This window comes from Madurella fahalii, assembly GCF_045866475.1.
Source record: "Madurella fahalii IFM 68171 DNA, scaffold_3, whole genome shotgun sequence".
Taxonomy (NCBI): Eukaryota; Fungi; Ascomycota; class Sordariomycetes; order Sordariales; genus Madurella; species Madurella fahalii.
The window spans coordinates 836,753-852,024 of NW_027263973.1; the positions used below are offsets into that span (position 1 = coordinate 836,753).

The following is a 15,272-nucleotide window of genomic DNA, read 5'->3' on the forward strand; positions in this document are numbered from 1 at the left end:
CTTAGGGAATCAGGGGAAGCTGAGGGGAAATCAGCCACAGCTCACCGCGGCTCAGGACTACGAGCGGGAATGGCAATTGTGAGTGCTCAGATTTGTCTCCTACAATCAGGCTGTTATCGCGTTCGACCCGACCAGGCTGAGGAATCTTTGGGATGATTCCGGGCAGGTGACTCCGAAACCAACGGCAGAGTTGCTCTGCCAGGCTCAAACTTGGACATTGCAGCCAGGTCTAAGACCACAGGATGAACAGGTTGAGCAATCCGAAGCATACTGAGGGGCTTGACGGCAAGACTTGATTATTAATTAGGCCCTAGCCTGCCTTAAAAAACAAGAAGATAGTAAAGCACGGCAATCGAATTACACGGCTTCGCTGCAACCGTTGGCCCCCAGCACTAGCGACGGCAAGCCCTGCTTGCGGCTGAGGCCCCCTCCCCTCTCCCTGGGCCCCGGCATCTACTCAGCTTAGCAGCTGTTTCAAATGCGCCGCTGAATTACGTATAGAGATTCTAACAATGAAATCGAAGCCATGATGCGCCATGCTTCGGCTCGGCTAGGACGCGGCTTCAAGCCTTTAACATTCACGCACTGTTGTTCAAGACGCTGCTCTCCTCCGATACCTACCTTACTCACATATAGCTCATGGCCGGCGCGCACAACCCGCGCGGCGACATGACTCGAATGATTTGCGTCACCAAACCTCGATGACGAACAGCCTCCACACCATAAGTTTCTTTCGCCGGCCGGATTTTGCAAACCAGCAATGCACGATCACAACAAACAAGGTGAAACTTTGTGGCATCGGACTCCGTTCGCCACCTCTGTCCGGCACTTCCGGGAGATTAGGAAACCAAAATGATAAGCTCCGACACGCCAAAAACACGCGACCCGACGACACGGGACAAAGGTGTCAAAACGAAATGGGAACTGTGAGGCTCGAACTCACGACCTCAGGATTGCTCTGGAGTTCATCCAGATCATACTGTCGTATGAGACCTGCGCTCTTCCAACTGAGCCAAGCTCCCTCGCTATTTGCTGATATACCAGAGGCGAAGTTTGATTGATCAACGCTTGGGCTTGCTGTGGAACCGGACGGTTTTGCGCGCAAATACCTACTTTAAAGGTGGCCCAGCTTGCCCGGTCGGGCCGGCGGCAGTGGTGCGGGGTTGAAGGATTTTTGGGGGCGGGTTTTATCGGGCTGAGCTGCACCGCGGGGGCTGTTGGAAAAATAAGGTACAGTGCTGTATGTACTAAAATAAAAGAGTGTCTTCGGGGGTCACAGTGCGCTTCTGGGTGGGGAACAGGCAAGCACCCCGTCCCTGAAAAGAAGACGATGGGACGGCAAAAATCGAGCAGTCCCCTCGACCGGAATCGAGCCGGTGACCTTTCGGTATCGATAAATTCCTTTACAGCCGAACGTGATAGCCAACTACACCACAAGGGGATGGTTTGCTCGTTGTTGGAGCCCGGTGGAGATAACGGCGCTGTTAGAGCCGGCAGACTCGGTCGGGCTCCGCCGCGTGGGATGCTGGATGCTCATGGATGCTCCACCAGCCAGGGTGTAAACTCGGTGCCGCGTCAGACCAAGGTACCCGTGGGAGGACCCAGATCCCAGAGCCTTATCGACGAAAAGGTTAGGTACCTGAGGTGGCCGGTTCGTGATGACCCCATCGCTGCCTTGATAACGGCTGCCTGGGGCTGGATCGCCGTAGTTGTCGCACGAGCCTGGCGGACACTGGAATGGGAGCTAGCTCGAGGGAACGATTGCAGAATTTGCAGTCTGCGAGCCAACATGGCGCACCGGCGGAACTGGTGAGTACCGCGAGGCTGGACCTTGTGCCACGCCCGTGCCGACGTCTCCAGCTCGTGCCGCGTCTTAAGTTTGATGACCCTGTATGGTGCTCACCCCTGGGGGCCGTTGGTTCGAGGTCGCGAGAACCCCGCAACTCGATTGGCCGCGAAAAGGGCCTCAAGGTGGTTCTGCAAGTGCTAGCCCGTCTAAATTTGAAACCCGTACCAAGCAGCGCTGTGCAGTTGCAGGGCCTCCGGTGGCGGGCCGAGCACTCGGACGGTGGCACAAAGCCCACGGATACCAAGGGCCCAGGCTTTCCACGCCGTAGAAGCAAAAATCAAGATGCAGGGCTGCTGCTGCTGTCAATCCGGTATAAGCGGGCCCACCGCTGCTCGCGGGTTTTTGTCCCGGCATGGATTGTCAAGATCGCATCGAAGCCACGATTGCGAGTCTGCCGTGACAGGTTGGCAGCAATGGGAGCCTACGTTTCCACCCAGAATTGTGCCGCCCACCACGGCATCATCCCGAACTGCAGCATCACCTTGTCCAGTGATGGGTCGGAAGTCGTCGGGCTGGGCGAGAGTACGCCTGGCAGGTTCCAAGGAGACCCTGACATTGCCGGCATCGGTGTAAGCTGTCCGTCTCTCCCCATTTGTCGGATGTCGCTGACGAGTTCAGGTGCTCGGCGCCTTCATATCCGTCACCGTATTTGCCTTGTTTATGTCCATCGTTAGCACGCTCTGGTGGTCGACCAAAAACATCTTTAAGCCGGAATTACGGCTTACGAGACAGTAGGTGATGACTCTGGCGAGGACATAGACATATCCTAGATTCGCGCTCACACCGCACAGGGAAAAGGAGCAAAAAGATTGGAAGCTCAGCATATCTGGGATACTCGAAAGCCTGATCGCGACTTGCAGCGACCAACAAGTGTTCACGGGCGGCGCCTACGCCATTACCCTGCGCTACGCCAAGGCGTGCACCGTCTCGGCATACCACTACAACGTTGTCGCTAACATCCTTCTCGTTACCTGCGCCACGCACTTGATGGCCGCCACCGTCTCTCGCCACTACTGGGAACACTTATACGTAGGCGCCTTGCGGATGGTGGTCACCACCCTGGTTTTCATCATCACCGGTGTTCTGCTGTCTAACCAGGGCTCCGGGTCGCTCGGCTTTCCGACCGAGGTCCCGCTCTTCACCGAGACGTCCAGTTTGATGCTCCTACCCGCGGCGTGCTTTCAGTCCGGCGACTTCCTGTTCGGGGACGAGATTGAAAGAACCCTGCAGGCGGGCTCACTTGATGCCTTCTTTGGCGGCCAGATCCACGGTTGGACCAATTTCTTGGTCATGTTTTTATTCTACCTCGTCGCCGTGTTCATCAGTCTGGGACGCCTCATCCGCAGGGGTATAGGTCAGAAGGGTTGGCGGAACACGTTCGCCACGTCACTAGAAAAGACCTTCCCGCCGCTATTCAGGGCGAAACGCTTCTTTTACGCGTTGTTTGGTCTGTATCTGGCCGCGGGCATTGCTATATCCTGTTGGACGGTTATCGTCGCGGGACTCTACGTCTTCCAGCTCCGTCGATGGGTGGACCAGTCGATCTGGTATGTCTTGTCTCCTCAACTGCTAGCGCAGAGGCAAATACTCACCCCCTCTAGGATCGATCGGAGCCGCAACACCAACCCCGAAAACGACCCGTCCACCTTTGGTCAGCTCGTCCCTATGCTGCTCATGTCTTTGACAGTTTTTACCTTCCTGACCATTATCAGCGGTAAGCCTCGTTGCCCTTATCGGGCTATCTCCCTATCGCCAGAGGAGGTGGCCAACCCTGGGGAATCTAACCTTGTCCCGCACAGAGCGCATCCACGCCCGCCGAAACCGCAACCGCTGCGACGACACCGCCGTACTCACCATCGGCCCCGGTAATCCCCACGACGACGATCACGAGAGCGGCAGCGGCAGCGGCCACTACTCCGACAAAGGCAAAGCCACAAATATCGGCATCGCAATAGCCGAGTCTGACGTCCACGCCGAGCCCCTGGTCGAAATCCCGCTCGACAATCATCGCAGCCCCAGCGGAGGAGGCAGCAGCGGCGCCAGCACCCGCCACAACATCCCCGTCACCGCCAGCAGCAGCCGCAGTGCCGGCATGGACTACCCGCGGAGCGAACCTACCGCCGTCGATACGCGATCGTCCCCGCACGGCAGCCGAAAGCACAGCGAGGCTGGCACGCCCTACCTCCCGCCCGTCGGCTCCTTCTCCTCGCCGCTGGTGATGAACACCAACCCCAACACTAGCACCAGCACTAACATAAACACCAATCCCAACGCGAGCGGCTGGCACAGTCCGCTGGGAAGCGAGGGGTGGTGGTGGCAGAGTCCCGGGCAGGCGGGGGCGGGGCGCAGCGACGAGAACTGGTTCGGGACGCCGCCGCTGCTGCTGTCGCGGGGACACGAGCCTCCGGGGCATCTGCCGGGCTCGGTGTCCATGTCGTCATCGCCGCCGCCTCCTGTGCCGAGGAAGAGTCCCAGCAGGGAGTTCGCGGCGCAGAGAGGGTATTCGTACACCGAGGGCCATCCCAGGCCTGATGGTGTTCGGAGCGGACAGGGGGATGGGCGGGATGGGATGGGGACTGGGTTGGGGTTGGCGGGGAGGGGGTTGAATAGGACTTTTTAAGGGCGGGATTTGTTAGGGGTAAGGGATACGGTATAGGGTTGGGGGGTTGATTATTTATATTTATTTATTTAATTTCTTTGGGGGATGGGGTTTGATTTCGTTGGGTTGTGAAACTACTCCTACTAGGACTACCAAGGTTTATATGGATGGACTGGAAGGTATGAAAGGAAGGGGGAGTGGTGGAAGTGTATGATGATATGATGAAGCGAAGGATACCCACTCTTTAACTCAGCAGTCCGTGTCAGTGACTATCGTCCGACATTCTTGGGGTTTATGGGATTACGGTCGATGAGCACACCATGGACCGAAAGGAGGTGGTGTCTTTGCGGCTTGGTTTTGAGCAGTAGTTTATCATTAACGTTTCATGACATTCTCGCTACTTCAGATTCTAAGCACTATAACTCTATAAGCCAGGCGTTCTCAAGTACTCTCTTTCCATGCTTTGGCCGGAGATACCGCTGAACATATAGGAAGAAACCTACGATCGTCAGAATACCAAAATGTCTTGAACAGGAAGCAGAAATTATGGGGTTTGAGAGGAAATAATTATAATGGGAAAAGAACACAAAGGTGTCGTAACAGACCCATCCTATATACTTGTCGAGACTGTTGCCCATTTGTGTCAGCTTCGAATCGAGCTGAGTTTCCAAGCATAGCATTTTACTCTTTATATTCTCATTGTAGCTTAATCCTACAAGGGTCCCTTTCTTAGCTCTGTACACCAAGTCGGGCGGTCCTAGCTACGTCCTGTGGTAGGTTGTCTAAATCCAACCCTTTCCAAACCTATTACTCGGCTTACTTGAAGAATTCCTCTACTTACGAGATTCTCTCCCTCTAACCAGATGACCCCTATTGTAACCGGTTGTGAAGCTGCCTGAGCAGTAGAAGCCTACTATTAGGTTAATTACCTAGCTTTAATATCAAGTAGGATAGCTTGCCGTGTTGCTGCCGTAGCTCTAGGAATCGGTGATATCGTTGCCAACGTTTCCCTCCTTAATCCTAGTGGGTCTGATATAATGATTACATCGTTTAAAGTCGATATTGCACGATAGAAACAGGAACGTGGACCATACCGTTGATGACATCGGAGCCCAAACATTGACTCCGCAGGCTGTGGCAGGTTGCGGTGGCTAATCCGCACGTGTGCTAGTAAAATCATGCCTTATTCTTTGCTATCTTGATCTCTTACCTCACAAGTCTCGTTTGTATCGACCTCCCTGAAATCGCTAACACGTTGAACGTAAACTATACGCTACGACTTTGAGTGTGGCACACGCCGCAAGGTCTCTAATTCGGGTATGGCAAGCTCGCGAAGATCACCTTCGTCGGAGTGAGAAGACAAATGCGCGTCATCAAAACTTGGAATGAAACCTGTTCGCTGCCGCGGTTTACCTAGGTTACGTCGATAACACAGGCTGTCAATCCTTCAATGCCAAGCTCCCGGCATGGCTTTGGTAGCCTGACTTAACGCCACTTTCAACTTAGTTACACACAGAGCTAGGTATCAATTAATATTAAACAACTATGAGATGTGCGAGATGTACTCAAGGCTCGGGCCACGACCGGTTGCGGTCTCCCAGGCCGTAAAACCGAGGAAGGAGTTCGAGTTGTCATTCATTTTCAGAGCGTGGAGTTCTTTTTACTCAACCCAACACATTGGACGACAGATGGGCGCGCGGATCTTGCAATGATTGAACGCGAGGCAAGGCTGTTATGGTTGACCTTACTAGTATATGCTAGGCTGTAACTCTAACCGTTTATGGCCGGCAGATGCAATACTTATTTCAACATCGTCTTCATGACTCACCCGATGACTCACATCCCGGCTTCTTCCAAATTCAAGCAACGAGTATAAGAAACCCCAACAAGGGTAAGACGCGACATTTCGGCTCTGAATGCCAACAACTGCCCACAGCAATGGGTTCATCGACAAGGTACACTGAGCCCCTGGCTCCCGAGACCACCCCCATCCCGGCGCCCATCCTCACAACGCCCAGATGCATCATCCGCCGGTATCACATCTCCGACATCCCTGGCGTCGCGCATCACGCGAACAACCCCAACGTAGCCCGCTATCTGCGTCCACACTTCCCCTCTCCATATACCCTCGCCGATGCCGAAGCCTGGTGCAAACGTGCATGCGCTGGTGATAAGCCATTGAGCTAGTATGACACAAATTATTTCCACCGTCCAAAAACACTAGTACTGACACTTACAGCGCAATCTGCGACCCCAAAACAAATACCTTCATGGGCTCCATCGGCATCCGCTTCTTTGACGGAGATGAATCTCTCGCCGCAGAGCTGGGTTACTGGCTAGGCGAGGAGTTCTGGGGTCGTGGGATCATGACTGATGCTGCGGGCAAATTTTCACGCTGGGTGCTGGAGAATTATGAGGCCGAAGAGCTGGAGAGGCTCGAGGCGTGTGTGTACGCGGTCAACAAGGGAAGTCGACGCGTTCTGGAGAAGGCGAGGTTTGTGTATGAGGGAACGAGGAGGAGGGCGGGGTTTAAGCATGGGGAGGTTTTCGATATTTTGATGTTTGGCATGCTAAGGGAGGACTTGAAGGGGGAGAAGGAATAGCTTCACAGTCGGCCAGGGAGTGAAGTACTGCGTTAGCGTTCCAAGGGGGACTAAGTAGCTTTTTTTTTTTTTTTTTTTTTTTTTTTTTTTTTTTTTTTCATCTCTGATGGCCGAGTTCCCCGTACCAACATTGAGTTCAATATCATGGAAGTCTAAACGACTACAATGGTGGCAATCTCCGCAATATTGGAAACCTTGCGAATATCCTCATCCCACTCTACGACCCCAATCCTATCATAATTCCCGCTTGAAAGTTTTCGAAACACCAGAGCGTGCATTCCAAACCCATCGTCGTCGTAGATTGTCACATCCCCAGCCTCCATACAAAGCACTAGACTCCCAGAGTTGACTTGAAACGCTCCTGGTTCCGAAAGGTCATAATCCACGTGGAACTTGCCAGACTTGACACCATCTTTTTCCAAACCATATTCAGCTTGTCCATTATCGCTGTTGTGCCGCTGAACTGAGGCGGTGAAAGTTGGCCCGTTAATGGTCATGGATGCTGACTTCAAGTTCATCGTGTCGTCTTCGTGTACCGGCTCACAGAAGGCATCAAGAAGCTTGATTCGGCTGCTGACCTCGAGGCAGACCGGATACTGCCCAAAGTATCGAACGCCTGCTCCCACCGATGCCCACGACCAAGTCGGCGCCATCCACTCGGCGGATCTCGGCATGTTCGCTGACCAAGATGAGGCTTGACACATTAGATTCTCGACGAATGTGTTTTCCCAAAGGCCAGCGAAATATTTGCTGTCTTGGCCCAGCTGCCGGAACTTCTTGGCCATTCCAGCAATTGCAGGAAGTTTGTCTTGCTGGTAGGTAATGTCGTGGCTGAAATATTCCTGGACAATCATGCTCCAGGTAACTGCTTTCGACTTGGGCCTAAATGCCTTTTTTTCTTTGTCCCATTCAATACCCTGCCAGAAGCTCTGTTTTGCGAAGCGACCCCCAACCATTTCCCCCATTCATCTTTCGCTCGTGACATCTCTTCCGGAGCACTGACAAAAGGTTCCTGTGTTGCATTCCCAAATCAACTCGACAGGCGAGAAGTGAAGGTACCGCGGAGACAACAATCGCTCTTGATATACCCAAGCTCTCGTAAGGAGCGGGAATCGCTCCAACATGTGAGGCAGTAAGACGCGGACGAATATGTTATCAACGACCCTAAACCTCTCGAGGCCATCGACTCTGATCCCGAGTACGCTCTCTTTGGGAGAGCTGAACATATTCTCGCTGCTGTTCTTAGCCCAGCTAGCTGCCAGTGTGAGCTTCGCATTCTGGTAGATTCCAGCCATTTTCTTGGATTCCATGCTCCAGTCTTGATGGTCACCTTGGATAATACACAAGGAGTCAATCCAGAGGTACTCTGCCCCAAGAAGATGGGTGAATTCAAGGGCCTGTCGGAACAAGTTTGGAAGGTCGTCCCAGGGTATCGCATACTTTCGCTCGGCAAGATTGGCTCGGGTTGTAATAAAGTGTGCCTGTCCAACTCCCCAGTGGTGGGATAGGCAAAAATATTCCACCTCTGCACCGTCTTCCAACTCGACCAGTTGAACGTTGTAGGTTGATTCTGATGTTCGAACCCGTAGGAGCCGTTTGGGCTGCCATTCTTGCTCTTCTGATGACGGAGAACATTTCAGCCGATGAGTTTCCAGGCAGTTCTTCAACCAGAGCTTAGTCTAGCTGATAGTCTCCTGTGATTGTGTGGAGCTAGGTAGGATGAAACGGGTTGGTATTCTCTTGTGCAAAAACGAGAGTGTTGTGTTTGCTTGCGTTAGAATGTCGAGCTGAGGAACGCGGAAGATGCTGAACTCGACACATTCCTCAGTTCCCGCATACTGATACTGAACACAGCGTCGAGCCGATGAGCCTCCCTCGACGCCATATGGCTCCAAAACTCTTATGTATCTTGATTGCTCCGTTCTCTACTGTGAAAGAGGGGATCGCGTTCGAATATTGTCTCTAGCGAAACCAACAGAATAGCGCAATACGGACAATACGATGCGGTGAGGGTAATGTCCTTAACGGTCCAGGTTCTGTCGGAAAAGTCATATTCCCGCTGAGAATGCTCCACGCATTTACCACAAAGCTGAGGTTCCATCGTCTGGGCGGACTTGAGAGAACCGATGACTATGTCCTAAATAACCGTCAGTGAGTTGGCAGTGTAACACTAAAAGTACATAGGGTAGCTTACTTGGTGCCTCGGGAAGAGAGCGCAATGCTCACGTAACTTACGGGGGCGAATCCAGAGCCCATTTCTCGTAGGCCTCTAGGGGCGGGCTTACTATGCGGCATTCTTCCCTCACCAAACTTCGTCCTTCCATTACCCCGCATTTGACCGTTGATGCCTCATCAGGTTGGATCCCCCTGAACATCGCCAGTAGAGGTGCTTAGCGCTGGTGCTAGGGTGTGCAGCACCTGTGCCAGGGTGTGTAGGGACTGTGCTCAGCCCCAAAAGCTGCAAGGGGATTCCCCAAGGGAGAATGAGTGAAATTCGTTCTCCTAATTATATCATTTAAGCTCATGTCTTTTGACCGTATTGAGTATTAATACTATCATTATCGCTATATTTTCTCCTATATTCGAGCCAATCCCGTTACCCGAATGATTTTGACCACTGCTAAGCAATCGCACACTTCCTCCAGATAGAATTCCCCAACCGCCGCAAAGTTTGGCCCTCAGAAAGTCGAACATTCCGCTACTTACCTTAGGTATTCGCACATGTACCCTCCGCAAGCCCATTCTACCCAGCCTAGTTCCTCCAAGTAATAGAGCTAGCCCCCCATCAACTGCTGTCTCAACAACCGCTGCTTAAACGACTGTGGCGAGAACCCGTCCCTGTCCCCGCCGCTAGACGCCACGAATCCACCTTCCTCTGCAAAGGGGCCCAGTTCTTCAGTCTGGACTCTCAGTCTCGGCTGGTAATGAGGCAGGCACGCAAGGGGCTGCCGTTGCTCCGCCGCCGTCGCCGGGGGTTTTCCATCGCTGGTGCTAACGCCGAGCACGACTGTTTCCTTTCCCTCGTTGTCGTTGTTCTCGTCGGGGTACGAAATACGTGTCTTGCTGTTACATTTGCACCGCGCGAGCTCGCTTTCGCAGCTGTCGCAGGGCATGCCGATGCCCGAGTCGCGTAGCTCGCGGGACGAGGCGCCGGTTTGAAGTTCGTGGTGGGCTCTGTGGTCAGGATCGTCTGGCACCGGGGAAAGCTCTGCTAGCTGCGTTCTTTGAGTGTGTGGTACAAGGGTGTGTGGTCCAATCTCGGCTGTGGATATGGATAGCTCGCCGCGTGAGTGACCCGCGCTTCTCAGGCTGCTTGCTTGCATGTGTCTTTGCGCCGTGGCGTTGTATATGCTCTGTAGGAGAGTGCTCCGCCTTGATCTGCGATTCGGCCTTCTCGGGTGACCTGGCGGCTCGGCGGTATGGCTTCCCGGCAGCGGTTTTCCACTCGCAGACGGGCTCCCGAGGCTCAGGGCCTTCCTCATCATGTCAGCTCGATGGGTTTCGAATATCAGGTCCAGCTGCCCGGTCACGAAGCTGCAGTACGGATCGTCGATGGTGCTGGGGAGCAGCAACCGGAGTTTCTCCCATAAGCTGGCCTTCAATGCTTCTTGTCCTTCATCGAATATCTGATCTACTTCGGCGAGCTCGACGACGGACTGGAAGTCTGGGAAGCGGGTGAGCTTGGCTTCAGAGTGGGAGGCCATGGAGCCTTACCCGAGTCTGGGACGGCTGTATCGCCAGGGAAAAGGAGCCGCCATACCGTTTCCCAAGTCAAGGATTCGTTGGGGTCGCTCTTGGCAGCCAGCAGATTCCCAATTTCGTCTGTTATCCCATCCTCCGGATCACTGAGCATGGGTATCCGGTTTACTTCGCACATTTCATCCTTTGGGAGGAGCAGATGGCTTTCAAGCGCGGCATCGGTTTTAAAGCCTAGATTACAGCGACGACATCTGTAGCCGGCTAGCCTGCGCCTGTGGTATAAAACGAGATGATATCTGCGCTCTTGTCAGCAACAGCATGTAAATAGAAATAGCAGAATATTGTGTCTTGTACCCACCTAAGTTCAGACATGGATCCGAAAGGGGCCTTGGCGCAGCGCTCGTGGTCCCGGACATTGAACCGGACGGGGTTTCGTTTCCTAAATGGGCATGGGTACTGTATCCGTGGCCCGTCACCCACGATGCTCGTAGTGTCCATCAATGTCTCCGTCTCCCATTCGGAGCCATGGTGGCCATGGCTAGTCGGTTGTGCCTTTCGTTGATAATCCCATTCAGTATCAAGCGCGAACTTCCGTGCTAATAACGGAGACCTAGGTGAATTTCCGCGGTAGTAATCCCGGCTATTCCGCCAACTCATGGCTTCATCGGCCAAGTCCCGGGGCCTTCCCGATGACAACCTTCGTAGCTCAGCGGGGACACTTGTGTCCAGACTAGATGGACGGCCGAAGCGTGGCATACTGGGGGACCTAGTATCCTGGTTCCGGCTCGACGTTGACGGCTTGCATTGAAGTCCCCGTTGGCCAGAAGCGCGGTCCGGAAGGAAAGAGAGCCTCCTCTGATAGAAATCCACTCTGGTCGTCACCGGTGCATCGCTCCACGCCGTCTGCTGTACACGACTGTTCGGCGTCGAGCTCAAATGGGCCATGACAAGTCAATAACAAACAAACAGATAGGCACAGGTGAGAAAAGAGAGCAGAAGTAATTGCGAACGCGGGGCTTCCCGCGTGGCCGCCTTCACGGTCATGGGAACGTGGCAGTGGGTCGGCTCGAGCAGAGAGCAGCAATCGGCTTCTCTGGAAATGCCAAGATACATAGGCCACCCGCGAATGGGTTGGGGCATAGGGAAAGACAAAATGAAGGCGGGAACCCATTCCGGAAATAGCTGGATGGTAAGCAGCAGCGCGCGTCAATGAATCCAGCAGCGTTGGACGCTATTTGTCCTGTCAATGCTGGAGCCGCAGCCGGACTAGGGTTCTCGGGTTAGATCCCTGTCCCGGGGGTCAATTTGCACTGCAATTGGTCAATGGCTGATTTCCTCCAATGGCCCATCAGCGGCTAGAAGACCCCATCCGTACGCTGATTCGACATCGGCCTCGTGGGCAATTTTATCAGCGACTTGCTGCCAGCGACACATGCGAGATTGACGTTTTTACATTACTTTACTTCCAGGAGGCGTTCGCTTCGTTACTGCTCTTTTCCGTATTGCCCATGTTATTCAGGAGATTTCGACTGACGGAACGCCTCCCCCACCCCCTCCCCAAAACGTCACCTTTAGGAGATAAACGCCGACTTAATTATTGTTGAGAAAGTAGGTAAGTACCTTACATAATCATCAAAGCCACTCATGCATTGGGCAGCTCGCAGGTGAAGTGAGCAGCCTGAAACCTGGCCGCGAGGACCAGATGACCCCGAGAGACGCTAACCTAACAGTAGCATCAGTCGTGTTTTCGATCCCCTGGCCACCCACATCCACGGCGACTTCAGCAAGCTCCGGGAAGGCGCCACGCTCCAGCTCAGCCTCTAATCCCCAAAGGTTTGATATAATAGTACCAAAGTGATCCGTCAAATGCAGGCGCCTGATGGATCTAGGGAGTATCCCAGCGAGGAAGGGATCGGATTGGCCGGCTTCGGGGCGGCAGCCACGGAATGTTTCAAGGCTTATAAACAGAGACTCGAGCCTCGCAAAGTCTCGTAGCCCACCCGAGTCGTTGCCGTAGGCCAGAGGACCTTCCTCAGAACGGCCGCGCACGTCAAGACTGAGACTTCTGAGGGAGGTCTTGTGGTTGCGCAAGGCAGAAACAACAGCTCGTGGGCTGATCGGAAAGATGAGCGAGTTACCGCTTCCAACTATGTTGAACACCTCAAGCCGGGCGCAAGAAGCGATGAGCGACGTGGTCATTTCGGGTAGAAAATGGCAGTGGTGAAGGTTTAGATCAACTATGCTCGTCAATTGTGGTACGATCCACATGAAGTCGATGGCTCTGCTGATAAAAAGCCTTTTGAGGTTGGGCGCAACCTGCAGAAGAGGCCAAGCCCGTTGAAGTTCGAAGTTCCCCTCAGTGTCGTGGGGGCCAACAAACAATGTTTCTAGCGCCGGTAAGCAAATCGCGCTGTCTTCAGTTCTGTGAGTGGCGGCAATGTCTGCAAAGGTTGTCGTTGCGCCCATGGTGATGTTAAATGCGCTGGCGTTCTTTGTGTGCAGGAGAACGAGTTCCAAGAGAAGAAGTGAACGTTTCTTGTAGGATTCGGACCATGCATCCGGGAGGCGAAGGTTGCATCGTACGGCACCATCGGAGAGCTGTTTAGCGAGTTCTGGGGAGATGGAGCCGGCGAGGTCATAGACAAATTCGACGTGTCTCGCCTGGTATGCGAGATCCGGTCTGGGACGGTCAGAGGAGGATTTTGGAGCGCCAGGTTAGTGATGTGGCCACACCTTGATGTCAGCGTCTCAGCCAGGGATGGGAGACGGGAACCGTCAACGTGAATAAAATGATAAACATAGGGTTCCGCCACTTGGTAAAGTAGCTTGGAGGTTCGGCAAAGGGCAGCGAGGGCACCTCGACTCCGGCGAATCTCGCGACGTTGCCAGGAATCGGAATGGGGTTGCAATCGGCCAGCACCCACCGCTTGACAATGGGTGCAGAGTCGGGAGCAGATTCCGTGCAAGAGCTCCACGGGGAGGCCGGAGAGCTGTCGACTCATCCTAGGTCTTTCCCCGCTGGCAGAGGCGGAATGGAACGGTGGCCTACACATGATGAATTGCGAATGGCGAAATCGAAGTTGCAGGGCAGTCGGGTGCCGATGCGGGGGGAAGATCAGCAAAGCTGAGAACCCAAGGTACTGTACTGTACAGCACAGTACCCTAGGTACAGTACCTACTGTAGGTACCATAAAGCACCTCAGGCAGCAGCCCAAACTCCGCCGCTTCCAGCTGACCCAGGTTCACCCAACCAGAAGAGGCCTTATTCGCATCCCCCTAAGATAGTTGCAGAAGTACTAACTACCTAGGTACCTACCTAACCTAAGGTAAATAATTATAAAGCTCCATCCCCGTCGGTCATGGATAATACCCACACCGTAGCACCGGATTACAAACTTGAGTCAACCAACAATGGCATCAGCCAGCAAGACATTTGATACTTACACACATGTTTGGGTACGAGTACCTGACTGTTATAATATGTCTCATACCGACTCCCGTTCAGCGATCCGCGCCCCTCATGGAGACCACCGAAAATCCTCTTATGACTACAAACTTACCATCCATCCCGGAAATCCATTGTCGATCTCCAATTCTATCCACCACTGGATGGCTAGACACCTTTGCATCGCCACGCCGACAAGTTCCTGAGTGGCATGGAAGAAAATTATCTGCAGGTTTACGGTGTCAATTAGAGGTTTATCGAAGGCCAGACCGTCACCATACCGTAGCGGATAACGATAGTGAGGCCGCATTGTTGACAGCTGTTGCTGTGCATGTCGTAAATATTTCTGTGTTAGGGACAAATAAGGTGTATGCCGTTGACCGGGCTTGACCTGCGGTATGAGGGCCTGGGTTTCTGGCCAGAACCTGATAACAGGGGTAGACTAGCATACAAAGATATATCGGTCCTATCTCTATTGACATCTGAGTCAAGTTGCAAGTTAATTAAATGACAAACCTCGTCTCCTCTGAATTCCCCACGTCGCCAGGGAATCCTTATCGTCTACCTCCTGTTCCATTCACGCGCTTCTCTCTTGTGTTGCACTACGTCTCCGAGGCTATCGTGTCTCCAGAATGACACATCTGGAGTGATAGGAGGCTAAACTTGCTATTTAAGTTATAGATGCTCCCCGCATTGCCCGTTATCTCTGCTCTAACATACGTTTCCAAAGAAAGCCGAGTCCCCACATTGAGCCCAGCCCACAGCTCACCCATTGCATGTCCTGTACGCCAGCCAACATTCAAGTGTAGCTACCATGGGGTAGACACATCAATCTTAACAACTAGTGGGTTGCTGCTGGTATACGAGACAAGACTTAGTTCGGCATTCTGGAAGACGAATGCCGAGCGGCCCCAGAGGCTATTGTAGATCCCACACGCTGCTCCTCTTCAGCGGTCTAAAGTTCGTCCGATCGCGCAACGTACCCTGTTGTGTTGCCCAATATCTTTTTTTGGAATCAACAGGGGTCTGTTTGCTGCATCTCGAAGCAAGAATAGATTAATACGTGTCGAATGGAGT

General features: G+C 53.3%; 4 protein-coding genes and 2 non-coding genes across 6 annotated transcripts; 2 read left to right on the forward strand and 4 right to left on the reverse strand.

The window, feature by feature from the left end:
• Positions 1 to 918: 918 nt before the first annotated feature.
• Positions 919 to 1,022, reverse strand: MFIFM68171_t97. The gene is made up of 2 exons: positions 986 to 1,022; positions 919 to 954 (listed from the first exon to the last, which is right to left on the reverse strand). It is a non-coding gene; the product is annotated as a tRNA-Met (tRNA).
• Positions 1,023 to 1,353: 331 nt separating this feature from the next.
• MFIFM68171_t96 lies at positions 1,354 to 1,441 on the reverse strand. Its single transcript is given in 2 exon segments — positions 1,354 to 1,389; positions 1,404 to 1,441. It is a non-coding gene; the product is annotated as a tRNA-Tyr (tRNA).
• Positions 1,442 to 2,262: 821 nt separating this feature from the next.
• Positions 2,263 to 4,469, forward strand: MFIFM68171_05743 (TRP C-terminal domain-containing protein; the record flags this gene model as incomplete). The annotated part of the gene is made up of 5 exons (XM_071061163.1): positions 2,263 to 2,418; positions 2,468 to 2,580; positions 2,641 to 3,396; positions 3,451 to 3,563; positions 3,649 to 4,469. 5 exons carry the CDS (start codon positions 2,263 to 2,265, stop codon positions 4,467 to 4,469), a joined length of 1,959 nt encoding a protein of 652 aa, XP_070917264.1.
• Positions 4,470 to 6,386: 1,917 nt separating this feature from the next.
• On the forward strand, positions 6,387 to 7,051 carry MFIFM68171_05744 (GNAT family N-acetyltransferase; the record flags this gene model as incomplete). Its single annotated transcript, XM_071061164.1, has 2 exons — positions 6,387 to 6,634; positions 6,688 to 7,051. The coding sequence occupies 2 exons, from the start codon at positions 6,387 to 6,389 to the stop codon at positions 7,049 to 7,051; spliced, it is 612 nt and encodes a 203-aa protein (XP_070917265.1).
• Positions 7,052 to 7,203: 152 nt separating this feature from the next.
• Positions 7,204 to 8,007, reverse strand: MFIFM68171_05745 (uncharacterized protein; the record flags this gene model as incomplete). The annotated part of the gene is made up of 1 exon (XM_071061165.1): positions 7,204 to 8,007. One exon carries the CDS (start codon positions 8,005 to 8,007, stop codon positions 7,204 to 7,206), a length of 804 nt encoding a protein of 267 aa, XP_070917266.1.
• A 1,818-nt stretch (positions 8,008 to 9,825) lies between these two features.
• MFIFM68171_05746 (C2H2-type domain-containing protein) lies at positions 9,826 to 11,407 on the reverse strand (the record flags this gene model as incomplete). Its single annotated transcript, XM_071061166.1, has 3 exons — positions 9,826 to 10,715; positions 10,766 to 11,046; positions 11,109 to 11,407. The coding sequence occupies 3 exons, from the start codon at positions 11,405 to 11,407 to the stop codon at positions 9,826 to 9,828; spliced, it is 1,470 nt and encodes a 489-aa protein (XP_070917267.1).
• Between the last annotated feature and the right edge of the window lie 3,865 nt (positions 11,408 to 15,272).